General features: G+C 43.8%; 1 protein-coding gene across 1 annotated transcript in view; it reads right to left on the bottom strand.

Annotated features, from left to right (window-relative positions):
• The window catches only part of LOC115127140 (unconventional myosin-X-like), a 322940-nt gene that overhangs the window by 222134 nt on the left and 76928 nt on the right, over window positions 1-23878 (bottom strand). The window contains exons 3-5 of the mRNA XM_065016386.1: window positions 9462-9620; window positions 3037-3206; window positions 2661-2675 (exon numbers count right to left, since the gene is read on the bottom strand). Coding sequence (XP_064872458.1) covers window positions 2661-2675; window positions 3037-3206; window positions 9462-9620 — 344 coding nt within the window. The remainder of the gene's footprint in view (window positions 1-2660; window positions 2676-3036; window positions 3207-9461; window positions 9621-23878) is intronic.

The following is a 23878-nucleotide window of genomic DNA, read 5'->3' on the forward strand; positions in this document are numbered from 1 at the left end:
ATGACATATGACTATAGACATGACATATGACTATATACATGACATATGACTATAGACATGACATATGACTATATACATGACATATGACTACATACATGACATATGACTATAGACATGACATATGACTATATACATGACATATGACTACATACATGACATATGACTATAGACATGACATATGACTATATACATGACATGACTATAGACATGACATATGACTATATAAAGGACAAATGACAATATACACCTCCGGTCAAAAGTTTTAGAACACCTACTCATTCAAAGGTTTTTCTGAATTGGACTATTTCTACATTGTAGAATAATAGTGAAAACATCAAAACTATGAAAAAACACATGTGGAATGATGTGGTAACCAAAAAAGTGTTAAACAAATCAAAATCTATCTTATATTTGAGACGATTCAAATAGCCACCCTTTGCCTTGATGACAGCTTTGCACACTCTTGGCATTCTCTCAACCAGCTTCACCTGGAATGCTTTTCCAACAGTCTTGAAGCAGTTCCCACATATGCTGAGCACTTGTTAGCTGATTTTCCTTAACTCTGCGGCCCAAGTCATCCCAAACCATCTCAATTTGGTTGAGGTCAGGTGATTGTGGAGGCCTGGTCATCTGATGCAGAACTCCATCACTCTCCTTCTTGGCAAAGACATGGTGGTTGGAACCAAAAACCTCCCAATTTGGACTCCAGGCCAAAGGATACATTTTCACAGGTTTAATGTCCATTGCTTGTGTTTCTTGGCCCAAACAAGTCTCTTCTTATTGGTGTCTCTGCGAAACATTTATTTGGGCTGCAATTTCTAAGGCTGGTAACTAATGAATTTATCCTCTGCAGCAGAGGTAACTCTGGGTCTTCCTTTCTTGTAGCGGTCCTCATGAGAGCCAGTTTCATCATAGCACTTGATGGTTTTTGCGACCGCACTTTCAAAGTTCTTGAAATGTTCCGTATTGACTGACCTTCATGTCTTAAAGTAATGATGGACTGTCAGTTCTCTTTGCTTAGTTGAGCTGTTCCTGCCATAATATGGGCTTGGTATTTTACCAAATAGCGCTATCTTCTGTATACCACCCCTACCTTGTCACAACACAACTAATTGGTTCAAACTTATTAAGAAATAAATAAATTCCACAAATTAACTTTTGAGGCACAACCTGTTAATTGAAAAGGATGGCTACATGAAGAATCTCAAATATAAAATATATGTTGATTTGTTTAACACTTTTTTGGTTACTACATGATTCCATATGTGTAAAGAAAAACCCTTGAATGAGCAGGTATTCTAAAACTTTTGACCAGTAGTGTACATGACATATGACTATAGACATGACATATGACAATATACATGACATATGACAATATACATGCCATATGACATATGACTATATGACTATAGACATGACATATGACAATATACATGACATATGACTATATACATGACATATGACAATATACATGACATATGACTATATACATGACATATGACAATATACATGACATATGACTATATACATGACATATGACTATAGACATGACATATGACAATATACATGACATATGACAATATACATGACATATGACTATATACATGACATATGACTATATACATGACATATGACTACAGACATGACATATGACTACAGACATGACATATGACTATATACATGACATATGACTACATGACACATGACATATGACTATATACATGACATATGACTACAGACATGACATATGACTATATACATGACATGACATATGACTATATGACATGACATATGACTATATACATGACTATATATGACTGACTACAGACATGACATATACATGACATATGACTACAGACATGACATGACATATGACATATGACTACAGACATGACATATGACTATATACATGACATATGACTACAGACATGACATATGACTATATACATGACATATGACTACAGACATGACATATGACTATATACATGACATATGACTATATACATGACATATATACATGACATATGACTATATACATGACATATGACTATATACATGACATATGACTATATATGACTGTATATATATATACACACTGAATGGGGTTCAGTCCACCATGTATCAAACTATGTGTGTGTGTGTGTGTGTGTGTGTGTGTGTGTGTGTGTGTGTGTGTGTGTGGTCTCTTGAGACTACAGTAGCTACTAGTTAATGCTATGTCCCCAAGGCCCTGGTGAACTGACCTGATGAGAACAGTGTGTGTGTCTGGTCTCTTGTGACTCTACAGTAGCTACTAGTTAATGCTATGTCCCCAAGGCCCTGGTGAACTGACCTGATGAGAACAGTGTGTGTGTCTGGTCTCTTGTGACTCTACAGTAGCTACTAGTTAATGCTATGTCCCCAAGGCCCTGGTGAACTGACCTGATGAGAACAGTGTGTGTGTCTGGCTGACTCTACAGTAGCTACTAGTTAATGCCAGAGACAAGGCCCGGTGAACTGACTGATGAGAACAGTGTGTGTGTCTGGTCTCTTGTGACTCACAGTAGCTACTAGTTAATGCTATGTCCACAAGGCCCTGGTGAACTGACCTGAGAACAGTGTGTGTGTCTGGTCTACAGTAGGGGGTTAATGCTATGTCCCCAAGGCCCTGGTGAACTGACCTGATGAGAACAGGTCTGTCTGTCTCTGCTACAGTAGCTACTAGTTAATGCAGACCTGGGAACTGACGTGATGAGAACAGTGTGTGTGTCTGGTCTCTTGTGACCGTAGCTACTAGTTAATGATTGTCCCCAAGGCCCTGGTGAACTGACCTGATGAGAACAGTGGTGTGTGTCTGGTGACATTTTTAGCTCTAGTTAATGCTTCCCTGCTGAGGTGAATTGACCTGATGAGAACATTTGTCTGGTCTCTTGTGACTCTACAGTAGGACAGTTAATGATGTAGGAGAACTGACATGAGAACAGTGTGTGTGTCTGGTCTCTTGAACAGTAGACTAGTTAATGCTATGTCCCCACTGGTGAACTGATAGGAAACAACTGGCTGTCGTGTCTTTTCCAGAGACAGCGGTTTCTGTTGGCCCACAGCGAAGATATGAGGGGCAGCTCTCCCAGGTGGTGTCTACTATACAGGTCTACTGCTGCTGGGTCATACAGACCTGGGATCTGCTTGTAGGGGTTCACCGCTGCCAGGATTGACCCTATGTTGGTCTGGTGGGGAACATGGGATGACATTTTTAGCTCAGTCTTCTTCCCTGCTGAGGTAATTGTCTGATTAATTTGCTGGAACGGGGACAGAGAGATAGAGAAAGACATGGAGACCATCTGATCAGCTTAACAAGACAACAATCCACCCTGATAGGAAACAACCCTGTTTCTGTCCCTGTGGGCCCTGGTCGAACGGAGTGCAACTTCAATAATGCCTCATCACTGAGAGATTAGAGTCAGATTCCACTGTTCTGTAATGCCTCATCACTGAGAGATTAGAGTCAGATTACACTGTTCTGTAATGCCTCATCACTGAGAGATTAGAGTCAGATTCCACTGTTCTGTAATGCCTCATCACTGAGAGATTAGAGTCAGATTCCACTGTTCTGTAATGCCTCATCACTGAGAGATTAGAGTCAGATTCCACTGTTCTGTAATGCCTCATCACTGAGAGATTAGAGTCAGATTCCACTGTTCTGTTCCCCATATTAAATACCTGAGATCAATACTGCAGCATTCTCAGATCCCTTCCATTGAAATGTAAGATCCAGTCCCATTAATATACAACTAGTCGGTACAGTTAGTACTTACACTATTATTATTATAGGAATGAATCATGGCTTTGTTCTATAATTCCGTTTGAATGGAAAGCAGCCTGGGTAAAGTGTGTTAGTGGGTCATTGTGTTTATAATGACAACAGATTGTAAGGTAATAGAGCCAGCCCACTAAAAGCCTGACCTGACCACTCCAACTGAATTCTTCCAATGTCCCCGACATACTTCAGTCTGAGACTGTCATCATTGAGGTCGTTTGTGGTGAAGTTAAAACCTCTTAAGGATCCGCCCCTTTTCGTTTGTGGTGACGTTAAAACCTCTTAAGGATCCGCCCCTTTTCGTTTATGGTGACGTTAAAACCTCTTAAGGATCCGCCCCTTTTCGTTTGTGGTGGCGTTAAAACCTCTTAAGGATCCGCCCCTTTTTAAAAATGTTCTCCTGAATCTAACTGCCTGTAGCTCAGGCCCTGAAACAAGGACATGCATATTCTTGGTACCATTTGAAAGGAAACACTAAAGTTTATGGAAATGTAAAAGGAATGTAGGAGAAAATAACACAATAGATTTGGAAAAAGATAATACAAAGACAAAACCAACCGTTCTTTTGTATTTTTTTGTACCATCAACTTTGAAATGCAAGAGAAAGGCCATAATGTATTATTCCAGCCCAGGTGCTATTTAGATTGTGGCCACTAGATGGCAGCAGTGTGTGTGTATATATGTGTGTGCAAAGTTTTAGACTCATTTTTTACAAATGTATTTCACCTTTATGATCCAATGAACCATTCAAAATGTTGTATCAAGTCTGCCCAAATATGCCAATTTTTTTTATTAATAACTTTTCGCTACACTCGCATTAACATCTGCTAACCATGTGTATGTGACAAATAAAATTTGATTTGATTTGATTTGTTCAAAATTGTGCCACTCTCCTCAAACAGCATGCTATTATTTCACTGTAATAGCTACTGTAAATTGAGCAGTGCAGTTAGATTAACAAGAAGTTAAGCTTTCTGCCAATATCAGATATGTCTATGTCCTGGGAAATGTTATTGTTACTTACAACCTCATGCTAATCGCATTAGCCTACGTTAGCTCAACAGTCCCGTGGACGGGACACCGATCCCTTAAAATGAGGGGTGTTTTAAAAAGTCATCAGCGAGTGGATCATCTCTAACCAATATCAACACCAACGACAGATGTTCAAAACGCCGCTTTACGCTGCGTGTTCTGGCTCTGGCCCAAACCATTATTTTTTGGGGGGACTAATCAGAATGGTTAGAATGTGTTTGCATTCTAGAAATCGTTGGGGAGGTACTCAGATCCAAACTCATTACGGAGAAGAAAGTAAAGTCCACAGGCGTGGCGTAGCGTTTGGCCAGAGCAACGAGTTTGGGTAGCCAATTTAAAGCCTAGATGATGAGATTAGGATGAGCATCGTTCTGTTGGAAGATGTCCATGATTGTGTGGCTGTTCAGTAATGAACACTTGCATTGCTTGCTGTTTGTGGTTTTAGTCTGGGTTTCTGTATAAGCACTTTGTGACATCTGCTGATGTAAAAGAGGCTTTATAAATACATTTGATTGATTGATAATTGTCCTGTGCACTTTGACCTGGCTTAACCTGGGGGACGCTTTAGTCTCGACCTAGTGAAAGTTACATTTAAACACAGTTATGTAAAACCAAAAGATATTGGATATTGAAATGATTTTTCAAGGGGAGGTAGAGTAGTCCTACTATGGTTCAGGGCCCGGTTCCCCAAGGGGAGGAAGGGCAGTCCTACTACGGTCCAGGGCCCGGTTCCCCAAGGGGAGGTAGAGCAGTCCTACTATGGTCCAGGGCCCGGTTCTCCAAGGGGAGGTAGAGCAGTCCTACTATGGTCCAGGGCCCGGTTTTCCAAGGGGAGGTAGAGCAGTCCTACTATGGTCCAGGGCCCGGTTCTCCAAGGGGAGGTAGAGCAGTCCTACTATGGTCCAGGGCCCGGTTTTCCAAGGGGAGGTAGAGCAGTCCTACTATGGTCCAGGGCCCGGTTCCCCAAGGGGAGGTAGAGCAGTCCTGCTATGGTCCAGGACCCGGTTCTCCAAGGGGAGGTAGAGCAGTCCTACTATGGTCCAGGGCCCGGTTCCCCAAGGGGAGGTAGAGCAGTCCTACTACGGTCCAGGGCCTGGTTCCCCAAGGGGAGTTAGAGCAGTCCTACTACGGTCCAGGGCCCGGTTCCCCAAAGGGAGGTAGAGCAGTCCTACTACGGTCCAGGGCTCGGTTCCCCAAGGGGAGGTAGAGCAGTCCTACTACGGTCCAGGGCCCGGTTCCCCAAGGGGAGGTAGAGCAGTCCTACTACGGTCCAGGGCCCGGTTCCCCAAAGGGAGGTAGAGCAGTCCTACTACGGTCCAGGGCTCGGTTCCCCAAGGGGAGGTAGAGCAGTCCTACTACGGTCCAGGGCCCGGTTCCCCAAGGGGAGGTAGACCAGCCAATAACTTTGGAACGAAGTTAACAACAAATATAAAGTTGCCAATGTCATTGCAATTGAACAAGCACAGGATAAAACAGAGAAGACTGCATTAAAAAAAACCCATCAACCACAAGTTGATAATATCTCTCTAGGAGCTGATCTGTAGTCAGTATTGTGGAATAATGCTCACGTAAAGGTAAGATTTGAATGGAGAAAGCTGATCCAAGAGCAGCACTGCCTTTCTTTCAATCCTATCAGTATCGACACATGCTGCTATGACGCACTTAGTAAACATTATGTTTTGTTGTTTTTGGAAACGTACGCTACATCTTCGGTCGTCATGGGAATAATGCGTTGTTTAAACACCCGTAAGCCTAAATTACAGGAAACCGGACCCTGATTTGTTAGGCAGACAAGACTATAAACTTGTCTTACATAGATAATGTCTGTCTGGGAGGGTTGGACTATAAACTTGTCTTACATAGATAATGTCTGTCTGGGAGGGTTGGACTATAACAGTATCTTACATGGATAATGTCTGTCTGGGATGGTTGGACTATAACACTGTCTTACATAGATAATGTCTGTCTGGGAGGGTTGGACTATAACACTGTCTTACATAGATAATGTCTGTCTGGGAGGGTTGGACTATAACACTGTCTTACATAGATAATGTCTGTCTGGGAGGGTTGGACTATAACAGTATCTTACATAGATAATGTCTGTCTGGGAGGGTTGGACTATAACAGTATCTTACATAGATAATGTCTGTCTGGGATGGTTGGACTATAACACTGTCTTACATAGATAATGTCTGTCTGGGAGGGTTGGACTATAACACTGTCTTACATAGATAATGTCTGTCTGGGAGGGTTGGACTATAACACTGTCTTACATAGATAATGTCTGTCTGGGAGGGTTGGACTATAACAGTATCTTACATAGATAATGTCTGTCTGGGAGGGTTGGACTATAACACTGTCTTACATAGATAATGTCTGTCTGGGAGGGTTGGACTATAAACTTGTCTTACATAGATAATGTCTGTCTGGGAGGGTTGGACTATAACAGTATCTTACATAGATAATGTCTGTCTGGGATGGTTGGACTATAACAGTATCTTACATAGATAATGTCTGTCTGGGAGGGTTGGACTATAAAAGTATCTTACATAGATAATGTCTGTCTGGGAGGGTTGGACTATAACACTGTCTTACATAGATAATGTCTGTCTGGGAGTGTTGGACTATAACACTGTCTTACATAGATAATAGATAATGTCTGTCTGGGATGGTTGGACTATAACAGTATCTTACATAGATAATGTCTGTCTGGGAGGGTTGGACTATAACACTGTCTTACATAGATAATGTCTGTCTGGGAGTGTTGGACTATAAACTTGTCTTACATAGATAATGTCTGTCTGGGAGGGTTGGACTATAACAGTATCTTACATAGATAATGTCTGTCTGGGAGGGTTGGACTATAACAGTATCTTACATAGATAATGTCTGTCTGGGATGGTTGGACTATAACAGTATCTTACATAGATAATGTCTGTCTGGGAGGGTTGGACTATAAAAGTATCTTACATAGATAATGTCTGTCTGGGAGGGTTTGACTATAACACTGTCTTACATAGATAATGTCTGTCTGGGAGTGTTGGACTATAACACTGTCTTACATAGATAATGTCTGTCTGGGAGGGTTGGACTATAACACTGTCTTACATAGATAATGTCTGTCTGGGAGGGTTGGACTATAACACGGTCTTACATAGATAATGTCTGTCTGGGAGTGTTGGACTATAAACTTGTCTTACATAGATAATGTCTGTCTGGGAGGGTTGGACTATAACACGGTCTTACATAGATAATGTCTGTCTGGGAGGGTTGGACTATAACACTGTCTTACATAGATAATGTCTGTCTGGGAGGGTTGGACTATAACAGTATCTTACATAGATAATGTCTGTCTGGGAGGGTTGGACTATAACAGTATCTTACATAGATAATGTCTGTCTGGGATGGTTGGACTATAACACTGTCTTACATAGATAATGTCTGTCTGGGAGGGTTGGACTATAACACTGTCTTACATAGATAATGTCTGTCTGGGAGGGTTGGACTATAACACTGTCTTACATAGATAATGTCTGTCTGGGAGGGTTGGACTATAAAAGTATCTTACATAGATAATGTCTGTCTGGGAGGGTTGGACTATAACACTGTCTTACATAGATAATGTCTGTCTGGGAGTGTTGGACTATAACACTGTCTTACATAGATAATAGATAATGTCTGTCTGGGATGGTTGGACTATAACAGTATCTTACATAGATAATGTCTGTCTGGGAGGGTTGGACTATAACACTGTCTTACATAGATAATGTCTGTCTGGGAGGGTTGGACTATAACAGTATCTTACATAGATAATGTCTGTCTGGGAGGGTTGGACTATAACAGTATCTTACATAGATAATGTCTGTCTGGGATGGTTGGACTATAACAGTATCTTACATAGATAATGTCTGTCTGGGAGGGTTGGACTATAAAGGTATCTTACATAGATAATGTCTGTCTGGGAGGGTTGGACTATAACACTGTCTTACATAGATAATGTCTGTCTGGGAGTGTTGGACTATAACACTGTCTTACATAGATAATGTCTGTCTGGGAGGGTTGGACTATAACACGGTCTTACATAGATCATGTCTGTCTGGGAGTGTTGGACTATAAACTTGTCTTACATAGATAATGTCTGTCTGGGAGGGTTGGACTATAACAGTATCTTACATAGATAATGTCTGTCTGGGAGGGTTGGACTATAACAGTATCTTACATAGATAATGTCTGTCTGGGATGGTTGGACTATAACAGTATCTTACATAGATAATGTCTGTCTGGGAGGGTTGGACTATAAAAGTATCTTACATAGATAATGTCTGTCTGGGAGGGTTGGACTATAACACTGTCTTACATAGATAATGTCTGTCTGGGAGGGTTGGACTATAACAGTATCTTACATAGATAATGTCTGTCTGGGAGGGTTGGACTATAACAGTATCTTACATAGATAATGTCTGTCTGGGAGGGTTGGACTATAACAGTATCTTACATAGATAATGTCTGTCTGGGAGGGTTGGACTATAACAGTATCTTACATAGATAATGTCTGTCTGGGAGGGTTGGACTATAACAGTATCTTACATAGATAATGTCTGTCTGGGAGGGTTGGACTATAACAGTATCTTACATAGATGCAGTCCTTCTGGTAGCGCAGGTAAAGGTTATACATGATGGCAGCCTCATGTAGTTCTGCCAGAGTAGACATGTCCTCTACTCCATTAATACTGGTGGGGTGCATAGGAAACACCTTGTCTCTGCTCAGCTCCCCCTGCTGCAGGTATATCACCTGAAACACAGAGACACAACAGGTTTACTGCTGCAGGTACATCACCTGAAACACAGAGACACAACAGGTTTACTGCTGCAGGTACATCACCTGAAACACAGAGACACAACAGGTTTACTGCTGCAGGTACATCACCTGAAACACAGAGACACAACAGGTTTACTGCTGCAGGTACATCACCTGAAACACAGAGACACAACAGGTTTACTGCTGCAGGTACATCACCTGAAACACAGAGACACAACAGGTAGTTAGTTTTACTGCTGCAGGTACATCACCTGAAACACAGAGACACAACAGGTTTACTGCAGCAGGTACATCACCTGAAACACAGAGACACAACAGGTAGTTAGTTTTACTGCTGCAGGTACATCACCTGAAACACAGAGACACAACAGGTTTACTGCTGCAGGTACATCACCTGAAACACAGAGACACAACAGGTTTACTGCAGCAGGTACATCACCTGAAACACAGAGACACAACAGGTAGTTAGTTTTACTGCTGCAGGTACATCACCTGAAACACAGAGACACAACAGGTTTACTGCTGCAGGTACATCACCTGAAACACAGAGACACAACAGGTTTACTGCTGCAGGTACATCACCTGAAACACAGAGACACAACAGGTTTACTGCAGCAGGTACATCACCTGAAACACAGGTAGTTAGGTTTAGCAGTACATCACAACAGAGACACAACAGGTTTACTGCTGCAGGTACATTAGGTTTTACTGCTGCAGGTACATCACCTGAAACACAGAGACACAACAGGTTTACTGCTGCAGGTACATCACCTGAAGCACAGAGACACAACAGGTTTACTGCTGCAGGTACATCACCTGAAACACAGAGACACAACAACAGGTACATCACCTGAAACACAGTTTTACTGCTGCAGGTACATCACCTGAAACACAGAGACACAACAGGTAGGTTTACTGCTGCAGGTACATCACCTGAAACACAGAGACACAACAGGTAGCAGGTACATCACCTGAAACACAGAGACACAACAGGTTTTACTGCTGCAGGTACATCACCTGAAACACAGAGACACAACACAGAGACACAACAGAGTTTACTGCTGCAGGTACATCACCTGAAACACAGAGACACAACAGGTTTACTGCTGCAGGTACATCACCTGAAACACAGAGACACAACAGGTTTACTGCTGCAGGTACATCACCTGAAACACAGAGACACAACAGGTTTACTGCTGAAACACTGCTGCAGGTACATCACCTGAAACACAGAGACACAACAGTTTACTGCTGCAGGTACATCACCTGAAACACAGAGACACAACAGGTTTACTGCAGCAGGTACATCACCTGAAACACAGAGACACAACAGGTTTACTGCTGCAGGTACATCACCTGAAACACAGAGACACAACAGGTTTACTGCTGCAGGTACATCACCTGAAACACAGAGACACAACAGGATTAGTGAAACACAGAGACACAACAGGTTTACTGCTGCAGGTACATCACCTGAAACACAGAGACACAACAGGTTTACTGCACCTGCAGAGACACAACATCACCAGGAAGCAAACACAGAGACACAACAGGTAGTTAGTTTTACTGCTGCAGGTACATCACCTGAAACACAGAGACACAACAGGTTTACTGCTGCAGGTACATCACCTGAAACACAGAGACACAACAGGTTTACTGCTGCAGGTACATCACCTGAAACACAGAGACACAACAGGTTTACTGCTGCAGGTACATCACCTGAAACACAGAGACACAACAGGTTTACTGCTGCAGGTACATCACCTGAAACACAGAGACACAACAGGTTTACTGCTGCAGGTACATCACCTGAAGCACAGAGACACAACAGGTTTACTGCTGCAGGTACATCACCTGAAACACAGAGACACAGAGACACAGGTTTACTGCTGCAGGTACATCACCTGAAACACAGAGACACAACAGGTTTACTGCAGCAGGTATCATCACCAGGTACATCAAACACAGAGACACAACAGGTAGTTAGTTTTACTGCTGCAGGTACATCACCTGAAACACAGAGACACAACAGGTTTACTGCAGCAGGTACATCACCTGAAACACAGAGACACAACAGGTAGGTTTACTGCAGCAGGTACATCACCTGAAACACAGAGACACAACAGGGTTAGTTTTACTTGCAGGTACATCACCTGAAACACAGAGACACTGTTTACTGCAGGTACATCACCTGAAACACAGAGACACAACAGGTTTACTGCAGCAGGTACATCACCTGAAACACAGAGACACAACAGGTTTACTGCAGCAGGTACATCACCTGAAACACAGAGACACAACAGGTTTACTGCTGCAGGTACATCACCTGAAGCACAGAGACACAACAGGTTTACTGCTGCAGGTACATCACCTGAAACACAGAGACACAACAGGTAGTTAGTTTTACTGCTGCAGGTACATCACCTGAAACACAGAGACACAACAGGTTTACTGCTGCAGGTACATCACCTGAAACACAGAGACACAACAGGTTTACTGCTGCAGGTACATCACCTGAAACACAGAGACACAACAGGTTTACTGCTGCAGGTACATCACCTGAAACACAGAGTTTTACTGCTGCAGGTACATCACCTGAAACACAGAGACACAACAGGTTTACTGCTGCAGGTACATCACCTGAAACACAGAGACACAACAGGTTTACTGCTGCAGGTACATCACCTGAAACACAGAGACACAACAGGTTTACTGTTACATCACCTGAAACACAGAGACACAACAGGTTTACTGCTGCAGGTACATCACCTGAAACACAGAGACACAACAGGTAGTTAGTTTTACTGCTGCAGGTACATCACCTGAAACACAGAGACACAACAGGTTTACTGCTGCAGGTACATCACCTGAAACACAGAGACACAACAGAGACACAACAGGTTTACTGCAGCAGGTACATCACCTGAAACACAGAGACACAACAGGTAGTTAGTTTTACTGCTGCAGGTACATCACCTGAAACACAGAGACACAACAGGTTTACTGCAGCAGGTACATCACCTGAAACACAGAGACACAACAGGTAGTTAGTTTTACTGCTGCAGGTACATCACCTGAAACACAGAGACACAACAGGTTTACTGCAGCAGGTACATCACCTGAAACACAGAGACACAACAGGTTTACTGCAGCAGGTACATCACCTGAAACACAGAGACACAACAGGTTTACTGCTGCAGGTACATCACCTGAAACACAGAGACACAACAGGTAGTTAGTTTTACTGCTGCAGGTACATCACCTGAAGCACAGAGACACAACAGGTTTACTGCAGCAGGTACATCACCTGAAACACAGAGACACAACAGGTAGTTAGTTTTACTGCTGCAGGTACATCACCTGAACACAGAGACACAACAGGTAGTTAGTTTTACTGCTGCAGGTACATCACCTGAAACACAGAGACACAACAGGTTTACTGCAGCAGGTACATCACCTGAAACACAGAGACACAACAGGTTTACTGCTGCAGGTACATCACCTGAAACACAGAGACACAACAGGTTTACTGCAGCAGGTACATCACCTGAAACACAGAGACACAACAGGTAGTTAGTTTTACTGCAGCAGGTACATCACCTGAAACACAGAGACACAACAGGTATGCAGCAGGTACATCACCTGAAACACAGAGCAACAGGTACATCATCACCTGAAACACAGAGACACAACAGGTAGTTAGTTTTACTGCTGCAGGTACATCACCTGAAACAGAGACACAACAGGTAGTTAGTTTTACTGCTGCAGGTACATCACCTGAAACACAGAGACACAACAGGTAGTTAGTTTTACTGCTGCAGGTACATCACCTGAAACACAGAGACACAACAGGTTTACTGCAGCAGGTACATCACCTGAAACACAGAGACACAACAGGTTTACTGCAGCAGGTACATCACCTGAAACACAGAGACACAACAGGTATACTGCTGCAGGTACATCACCTGAAACACAGAGACACAACAGGTAGTTAGTTTTACTGCTGCAGGTACATCACCTGAAACACAGAGACACAACAGGTAGTTAGTTTTACTGCTGCAGGTACATCACCTGAAACAGAGACACAACAGGTTTACTGCAGCAGGTACATCACCTGAAACACAGAGACACAACAGGTAGTTAGTTTTACTGCTGCAGGTACATCACCTGAAACACAGAGACACAACAGGTAGTTAGTTTTACTGCTGCAGGTACATCACCTGAAACACAGAGATTACAGGACATTGACTTCACAGCAGGCATAGGCATACAGTAAGGCTCACTTAGGTTAGCTTTCCTCTGGTTAGTTATCTCTACTTAAGACTACAGGACACCTCACATCAGGTGTAGTAGGCCTTCAGGACACCTCACAACAGGTGTAGTAGGCCTTCAGGACACCTCACAACAGGTGTAGTAGGCCTTCAGGACACCTCACAGCAGGTGTAGTAGGCCTTCAGGACACCTCACAGCAGGTGTAGTAGGCCTTCAGGACACCTCACAGCAGGTGTAGTAGGCCTTCAGGACACCTCACAACAGGTGTAGTAGGCCTTCAGGACACCTCACAACAGGTGTAGTAGGCCTTCAGGACACCTCACATCAGGTGTAGTAGGCCTTCAGGACACCTCACATCAGGTGTAGTAGTCCTTCAGAACACCTCACATCAGGTGTAGTAGGCCTTCAGGACACCTCACATCAGGTGTAGTAGGCCTTCAGGACACCTCACAACAGGTGTAGTAGGACACCTCACAACAGGTGTAGTAGGCCTTCAGAACACCCCACAACAGGTGTAGTAGGCCTTCAGGACACCTCACAACAGGTGTAGTAGGCCTTCAGGACACCTCACAACAGGTGTAGTAGGCCTTCAGGACACCTCACCGCAGGTGTAGTAGGCCTTCAGGACCCCTCACAACAGGTGTAGTAGGCCTTCAGGACACCTCACATCAGGTGTAGTAGGCCTTCAGGACACCTCACAGCAGGTGTAGTAGGCCTTCAGGACACCTCACATCGGGTGTAGTAGACCTTCAGGACACCTCACAACAGGCTCAGTATTGTGAAAACCCCTTTAGAGGCCATAGCTATAGCTTCAGGTGTCAGGAGGACACAGGCAGGTTCAGAGTGATGTAGCTGCACCATGCCAGGACCTCATGGGTGATGTAGCTGGCACCATGCCAGGACCTCATGGGTGATGTAGCTGCACCATGCCAGGACATCATGGGTGATGTAGCTGCACCATGCCAGGACCTCATGGGTGATGTGGCTGGCACCATGCCAGGACCTCATGGGTGATGTAGCTGGCACCATGCCAGGACCTCATGGGTGATGTAGCTGCACCATGCCAGGACCTCATGGGTGATGTAGCTGGCACCATGCCAGGACCTCATGGGTGATGTAGCTGGCACCATACCAGGACCTCATGGGTGATGTAGCTGGCACCATGCCAGGACCTCATGGGTGATGTAGCTGGCACCATGCCAGGACCTCATGGGTGATATAGCTGCACCATGCCAGGATCTCATGGCGATACTAATCGTCTACACCTCTGTGGAGAGCATGAGGAATAGACATGCCAAAGGGCCAACTGAGGTGCCCATGCTTCTCCTGCAAACAAACAACAAATCTGCCTGCAACCATCCACCATGTCATGCACAATAGTCCTTCCACTTTGGATACACCCAGCGCTAGGTTACAGTGGACAGAGCTAGACTGGTTACAGTGGACAGAGCTAGGTTACAGTGGACAGAGCTAGGCTGGTTACAGTGGACAGAGCTAGGCTGGTTACAGTGGACAGAGCTAGACTGGTTACAGTGGACAGAGCTAGGCTGGTTACAGTGGACAGAGCTAGGTTACAGTGGACAGAGCTAGGCTGGTTACAGTGGACAGAGCTAGACTGGTTACAGTGGACAGAGCTAGGTTACAGTGGACAGAGCTAGACTGGTTACAGTGGACAGAGCTAGACTGGTTACAGTGGACAGAGCTAGACTGGTTACAGTGGACAGAGCTAGACTGGTTACAGTGGACAGAGCTAGGCTGGTTACAGTGGACAGAGCTAGGCTGGTTACAGTGGACAGAGCTAGGCTGGTTACAGTGGACAGAGCTAGGCTGGTTACAGTGGACAGAGCTAGACTGGTTACAGTGGACAGAGCTAGGCTGGTTACAGTGGACAGAGCTAGGCTGGTTACAGTGGACAGAGCTAGACTGGTTACAGTGGACAGAGCTAGGCTGGTTACAGTGGACAGAGCTAGGCTGGTTACAGTGGACAGAGCTAGAATGGTTACAGTGGACAGAGCTAGGCTGGTTACAGTGGACAGAGCTAGACTGGTTACAGTGGACAGAGCTAGACTGGTTACAGTGGACAGAGCTAGGCTGGTTACAGTGGACAGAGCTAGGCTGGTTACAGTGGACAGAGCTAGGCTGGTTACAGTGGACAGAGCTAGGCTGGTTACAGTGGACAGAGCTAGGCTGGTTACAGTGGACAGAGCTAGACTGGTTACAGTGGACAGAGCTAGACTGGTTACAGTGGACAGAGAGCTGGACAGAGAGGCTGGTTACAGTGGACAGAGCTAGGCTGGTTACAGTGGACAGAGCTAGGCTGGTTACAGTGGACAGAGCTAGGCTGGTTACAGTGGACAGAGCTAGACTGGTTACAGTGGACAGAGCTAGAATGGTTACAGTGGACAGAGCTAGGCTGGTTACAGTGGACAGAGCTAGACTGGTTACAGTGGACAGAGCTAGGCTGGTTACAGTGGACAGAGCTAGACTGGTTACAGTGGACAGAGCTAGGCTGGTTACAGTGGACAGAGCTAGGCTGGTTACAGTGGACAGAGCTAGACTGGTTACAGTGGACAGAGCTAGGCTGGTTACAGTGGACAGAGCTAGACTGGTTACAGTGGACAGAGCTAGGCTGGTTACAGTGGACAGAGCTAGACTGGTTACAGTGGACAGAGCTAGACTGCCAGGATGGTTCTGGTTACAGTGGAAAGGCAATCTACTGTAGACGGAGCCTGTCATATTACTGAAACCTTCATGTGATTCCTGCTCAGGATTATTGAGATAGAGAGAGACAAAGCACAACCCCCGATGACCTCACAACATTCTGACATTCTTAGAGCATATGATGTCAGAGGACTATCTGCATACAGGCTCCACCTACAGATGTCGGATCTTAATCTGAGCCAATTTGCTACAGCAGGAAAATAATCTTGCAGCAACAAGAAATCATTATGTGGATTATAATTTTCGGGACATTTTTCTAAAGGTTGATACATTTTTCTAAAGGTTGATACATTTTTCTAAAGGGAAAAAGTTTGAATTAAAAAACTTCATAAGCCCTCAAATAAACTACAAATATACTACTGCATCTGGGTGATCAAATGAAGATCCTAGATCATCTGTATGTTTCTGAGGCCAAACCACATCATTCAGTCTGCCTGACATGGATATGTGTGATCTGTCATCCAAGTACTTCTGTCATAACAGCTGGATTTGAGTGCATGTTCAGAGATGTTGTGAGAAAGAGAACGCCCTGCTGTGGTTCCACCCTGTCAGGTTGGGACTGAAAAATGGTTAGGATTAGTTAACATGCTAAGGCCTACAGGAGTTATGGTTAGCTAATACGCTAACAGGGCTAATAGGCCTAAAGGAGTTATGGTTAGCTAACACGCTACAGGGCTAATAGGCCTAAAGGAGTTATGGTTAGCTAACACGCTACAGGGCTAACAGGCCTAAAGAAGTTATGGTTAGCTAACACGCTACAGGGCTAACAGGACTAAAGGAGTTATGGTTAGCTAACACGCTACAGGGCTAACAGGCCTAAAGGAGTTATGGTTAGCTAACACACTACAGGGCTAACAGCCCTAAAGGAGTTATGGCTAGCTAACACGCTACAGGGCTAATAGGCCTAAAGGAGTTATGGTTAGCTAACACGCTACAGGGCTAACAGGCCTAAAGGAGTTATGGTTAGCTAACACGCTACAGGGCTAACAGCCCTAAAGGAGTTATGGCTAGCTAACACGCTACAGGGCTAATAGGACTAAAGGAGTTATGGTTAGCTAACACGCTACAGGGCTAACAGGCCTAAAGGAGTTATGGTTAGCTAACACGCTACAGGGCTAACAGCCCTAAAGGAGTTATGGCTAGCTAACACGCTACAGGGCTAATAGGCCTAAAGGAGTTATGGTTAGCTAACACGCTACAGGGCTAACAGGCCTAAAGGAGTTATGGTTAGCTAACATGCTAACAGGGCTAACAGGCCTAAAGGAGTTATGGTTAGCTAACACGCTACAGGGCTAATAGCCCTAAAGGAGTTATGGTTAGCTAACACACTACAGGGCTAACAGGCTGAAAGGAGTTATGGTTAGCTAATACGCTACAGGGCTAATAGGCCTAAAGGAGTGAGGCATAGCTAACATGCTACAAACATGCTACAGGGCTAATAGGCCTAAAGGAGTAAGGCTTAGCTAACACGCTACAGGGCTAATAGGCCTAAAGGAGTAAGGCTTAGCTAACACGCTACAGGGCTAATGTGCCTAAAGGAGTTAAGGTTAGCTAACACGCTGCAGAGCTAACAGGCCTAAAGGAGTTAAGGTTAGCTAATACGCTACAGAGCTAACAGGCCAACCTCCAGTCCTGACCTTTAACCCCAGAGATCAGTGTTAACTGTAATAGATTCGCACCTCTGACATCTATAACCCTATCCCTCACCCTGTGGCCTGTTAGCCTGTGAGCTAACTCTAATTCACACTAACTCACATCTATAACCCTAACCTTCACCCTGTAGCCTGTTAGCCTGTGAGCTAACCCTACTATAATTCACACTAACTCACATCTATAACCCTAACCTTCACCCTGTAGCCTGTTAGCCTGTGAGCTAACCATACTCTAACTCACATCTATAAGCCTAACCTTCACCCTGTAGCCTATCAGTCTGTAAACTAACCCTACTCTAATTCACATCTATAACCCTAACCTTCACCCTGTAGCCTGTGAGCTAACCCCACTCCAATTCACACTAACTCACATCTATAACCCTAACCTTCACCCTGTAGCCTGTTAGCCTGTGAGCTAACCCTACTCTAACTCACATCTATAACGCTAACCTTCACCCTGTAGCCTGTCAGTCTGTAAACTAACCCTAATTCACATCTATATTTTGATCTCTGTTGACCACCAGGCCATTAGGTAAAACCCCCGACAGGGAGAAACGTGCATATGTTCATATCCACTCTCCAGGATCCTCTGGGCTGTGACTTGGTATCTCCCAGGATGCACAAGGAAAACAGGAAGAGGAAGACTCACGGAGAGAAAGAAGGAAGTCCCAGCAGCCAATGCACAAAGCCGACGCAATCTCTGGAATAGAATAGATTAACCGTTCTCTTGTCACTAATTAACATGGGTCTGATCAGCGACTCCCCCTGTCGTCTCCATGGAAACACGCCTAGAGGTGTACATGTGAGTAGAGTTGGACGGCAGCCAAGAGGGAGCTGAGGTTCACAACGAGTCCCCCTGGGACAGTACAAAGAGAACAGTATTAGGTCTGCCCTAGAAAAAAATGTTTTCTGACCTCAATAACACTTCCTGCTGGTTAAATAAAAAGGTAGCGAAGCTGTTACAGTAGAACCAACAGGGATGAACAGTAGGCTAGATTACAGTAGTGACGAACAGTATGCTAGATTACAGTAGTGACGAACAGTATGCTAGATTACAGTAGTGACGAACAGTATGCTAGATTACAGTAGTGACGAACAGTAGGCTAGATTACAGTAGTGACGAACAGTAGACTAGATTACAGTAGTGATGAACAGTACGCTAGATTACAGTAGTGATGAACAGTAGACTAGATTACAGTAGTGACGAACAGTAGACTAGATTACAGTAGTGACGAACAGTACACTAGATTACAGTAGTGATGAACAGTAGGCTAGATTACAGTAGTGATGAACAGTACGCTAGATTACAGTAGTGATGAACAGTAGACTAGATTACAGTAGTGACGAACAGTAGGCTAGATTACAGTAGTGATGAACAGTACGCTAGATTACAGTAGTGATGAACAGTATGCTAGATTACAGTAGTGATGAACAGTACACTAGATTACAGTAGTGATGAACAGTACGCTAGATTACAGTAGTGATGAACAGTAGACTAGATTACAGTAGTGACGAACAGTACGCTAGATTACAGTAGTGATGAACAGTAGGCTAGATTACAGTAGTGATGAACAGTAGGCTAGATTACAGTAGTGATGAACAGTAGACTAGATTACAGTAGTGATGAACAGTAGGCTAGATTACAGTAGTGACGAACAGTACACTAGATTACAGTAGTGACGAACAGTACGCTAGATTACAGTAGTGACGAACAGTACGCTAGATTACAGTAGTGATGAACAGTACGCTAGATTACAGCAGTGATGAACAGTAGACTAGACTACAGTAGTGATGAACAGTAGACTAGACTACAGTAGTGACGAACAGTACGTTAGATTACAGTAGAAGCCACACTAGGGCCCTCTGGGAAACACAGTAGACTAGACTACAGTAGTGACGAACAGTACGTTAGATTACAGTAGAAGCCACACTAGGGCCCTCTGGGAAACATAGTAGTGACGAACAGTACGTTAGATTACAGTAGAAGCCACACTAGGGCCCTCTGGGAAACACAGTAGACTAGATTACAGTAGAAGCCACACTAGGGCCCTCTGGGAAACACAGTAGTGATGAACAGTACGTTAGATTACAGTAGAAGCCACATTACAGATTACAGAAGCCACGTTAGATTACAGTAGAAGGGCCCTCTGGGAAACACAGTAGACTAGATTACAGTAGTGAGGAACAGTACGTTAGATTACAGTAGAAGCCACACTAGGGCCCTCTGGGAAACACAGTAGACTAGATTACAGTAGAAGCCACACTAGGGCCCTCTGGGAAACACAGTAGACTAGATTACAGTAGTGAGGAACAGTACGTTAGATTACAGTAGAAGCCACACTAGGGCCCTCTGGGAAACACAGTAGACTAGATTACAGTAGTGAGGAACAGTACGTTAGATTACAGTAGAAGCCACACTAGGGCCCTCTGGGAAACACAGTAGACTAGATTACAGTAGAAGCCACACTAGGGCCCTCTGGGAAACACAGTAGACTAGATTACAGTAGAAGCCACACTAGGGCCCTCTGGGAAACACAGTAGTTGCACAGCTGTAATCTCTGGATCAGATTCGTGGGGCAGGAGAGAATCTCCAATAAATCCTGTCTCTGAGGCATTACTGTGGTACTCATCATATCCCAGTAGCACTGTAGTACTCATCATATCCCAGTATCACTGTAGTACTCATCATATCCCAGTATCCCAGTATTACTGTGGTACTCACCATATCCCAGTATTACTGTAGTACTCATCATGTCCCAGTATTATTGTAGTACTCATCATATCCCAGTATTACTGTGGTACTCATCATATCCCAGTATTACTGTGGTACTCATCATATCATTACTGTGGCACTCATCATATCCCAGTATCACTGTAGTACTCATCATATCCCAGTATCCCATTATTACTGTGGTACTCACCATATCCCAGTATTACTGTAGTACTCATCATATCCCAGTATTACTGTGGTACTCATCATATCATTAATGTAGTACTCATCATATCCCAGTATCCCAGTATTACTGTGGTACTCATCATATCATTACTGTAGTACTCATCATATCCCAGTATTACTGTAGTACTCATCATGTCCCAGTATTACTGTAGTACTCATCATATCCCAGTATTACTGTGGTACTCACCATATCCCAGTATTACTGTAGTACTCATCATATCCCAGTATTACTGTAGTACTCATCATATCCCAGTATTACTGTAGTACTCATCATATCCCAGTATTACTGTAGTACTCATCATATCATTACTGTAGTACTCATCATATCCCAGTATTACTGTAGTACTCATCATATCCCAGTATTACTGTAGTACTCATCATATCATTACTGTGGTACTCATCATATCATTACTGTGGTACTCATCATATCCCATTATTACTGTAGTACTCATCATATCCCAGTATTACTGTAGTACTCATCATATCCCAGTATTACTGTAGTACTCATCATATCATTACTGTGGTACTCATCATATCATTACTGTGGTACTCATCATATCATTACTGTGGCACTCATCATATCCCAGTATTACTGTGGTACTCATCATATCATTACTGTAGTACTCATCATATCCCAGTATTACTGTAGTACTCATCATATCCCAGTATTACTGTAGTACTCATCATATCCCAGTATTACTGTAGTACTCATCATATCATTACTGTGGTACTCATCATATCATTACTGTGGTACTCATCATATCCCATTATTACTGTAGTACTCATCATATCCCAGTATTACTGTAGTACTCATCATATCCCAGTATTACTGTAGTACTCATCATATCCCAGTATTACTGTGGTACTCATCATATCATTACTGTGGTACTCATCATATCATTACTGTGGTACTCATCATATCCCATTATTACTGTAGTACTCATCATATCATTACTGTGGTACTCATCATATCCCATTATTACTGTAGTACTCATCATATCCCAGTATTACTGTAGTACTCATCATATCCCAGTACTCATCATATCATTACTGTAGTACTCATCATATCCCAGTATTACTGTAGTACTCATCATATCATTACTGTAGTACTCATCATATCCCAGTATTACTGTAGTACTCATCATATCCCAGTATTACTGTAGTACTCATCTTGACCAGGCCTAGCTTGAACGACTCTTTTTACTGGCTCGAGAGTCATAATTCGTTTTTTCAGAGTGTTTTTAATCGTTTGTTTGACTTGCTGACCGCAATGAATTCTACAGCAGGACTAATACGAGCTCCTCTGTCTCAGTGACTCCACATGCTCCTGCTCCACCAACTGTCTATCATGTGCACCAGGGAAAATAGATCGCGCTGCAGGCAGCATAAAGAAGAAAAATCCATGTTTAGAGCTGATAATTGATCACATGGTGCAATAATTAATTAAACTAATTGATTATTGAACGTTATGACGGACACAGCTTTCTAGAACCAAGTCATACACGGCCTCTGCTCAACAAACTCCAACTCCAGAACGAATCGTTTGGGGAGCCGCAGTTTGTGAGAGCTGCGTTCACTTTCACGACAGTCAAGCAATGCAGTCAAGCCAAAAGTTGTTCACAAGCTAGTCCGGTCGCGGCCACAACTAGTACTTGTTTCAAATGTATGACGAAATATTCTTAGTTGTGCGTATGTCTAACATTTAGAGGTCGACCGATTATGATTTTTCAACGCCGATACCGATTATTGGAGGACCAGAAAACCCCGATACTGATTAATCGGCCGATATATACTTGTCTATTGGTTTTAAGAAAGGCATTGATGTTTATGGTTAGGTACACATTGGAGCAAGACAGTCCTTTTTCACGAATACGCACCGCATCGATTATATGCAACGCAGGACACGCTAGATAAACTAGTAATAGTCTGGAAGGAGAGTTTACAGTCTAACCAGACACCCAGGTATTTGTAGTTGTCCACGTATTCTAAGTCAGAGCCGTCCAGAGTAGTGATGCTGGACAGGCGAGCAGCAGCGGGCAGTGATTGGTTGAATAGCATGCATTTAGTTTTACTAGTGTTTAAGAGCAGTTGGAGGCCACGGAAGGAAAGTTGTATGGCATTGAAGCTTGCCTGGAGGTTAGTTAACACAGTGTCCAAGGAGGGGCCAGAAGTATACAGAATGGTGTCGTCTGCGTAGAGGTGAATCAGAGAATCACCAGCAGCAAGATCAACATCATTGATGTATACAGAAAAGAGAGTCGGCCCGAGAATTGAACCCTGTGGCACACCCATAGAGACTGTCAGAGGTCCAGACAACAGTCCGTCTGATTTGACACACTGAACTATATCAGAGAAGTACTTGGTAAACCAGGCGAGGCAATCATTTGAGAAACCAAGGCTGTCGAGTCTGCCAATAAGAATGTTGTGATTGACAGAGTCGAAAGCCTTGGTCAGGTCGATGAATACGGCTGCACAGTAATGTCTCTTATCGATGGCGGTTATGATGTCGTTTAGAACCTTGAGCGTGGCTGTGGTGAACCCATGACCAGCTCTGAAACCAGATTGCATAGTGGAGAAGGTATGGTGGGATTCGAAATGGTCAGTAATCTGTTTGTTAACTTGGCTTTCGA

The sequence above is a fragment of the Oncorhynchus nerka genome, linkage group LG3 (genome assembly GCF_034236695.1).
Source record: "Oncorhynchus nerka isolate Pitt River linkage group LG3, Oner_Uvic_2.0, whole genome shotgun sequence".
NCBI classification, from domain to species: Eukaryota; Metazoa; Chordata; class Actinopteri; order Salmoniformes; family Salmonidae; genus Oncorhynchus; species Oncorhynchus nerka.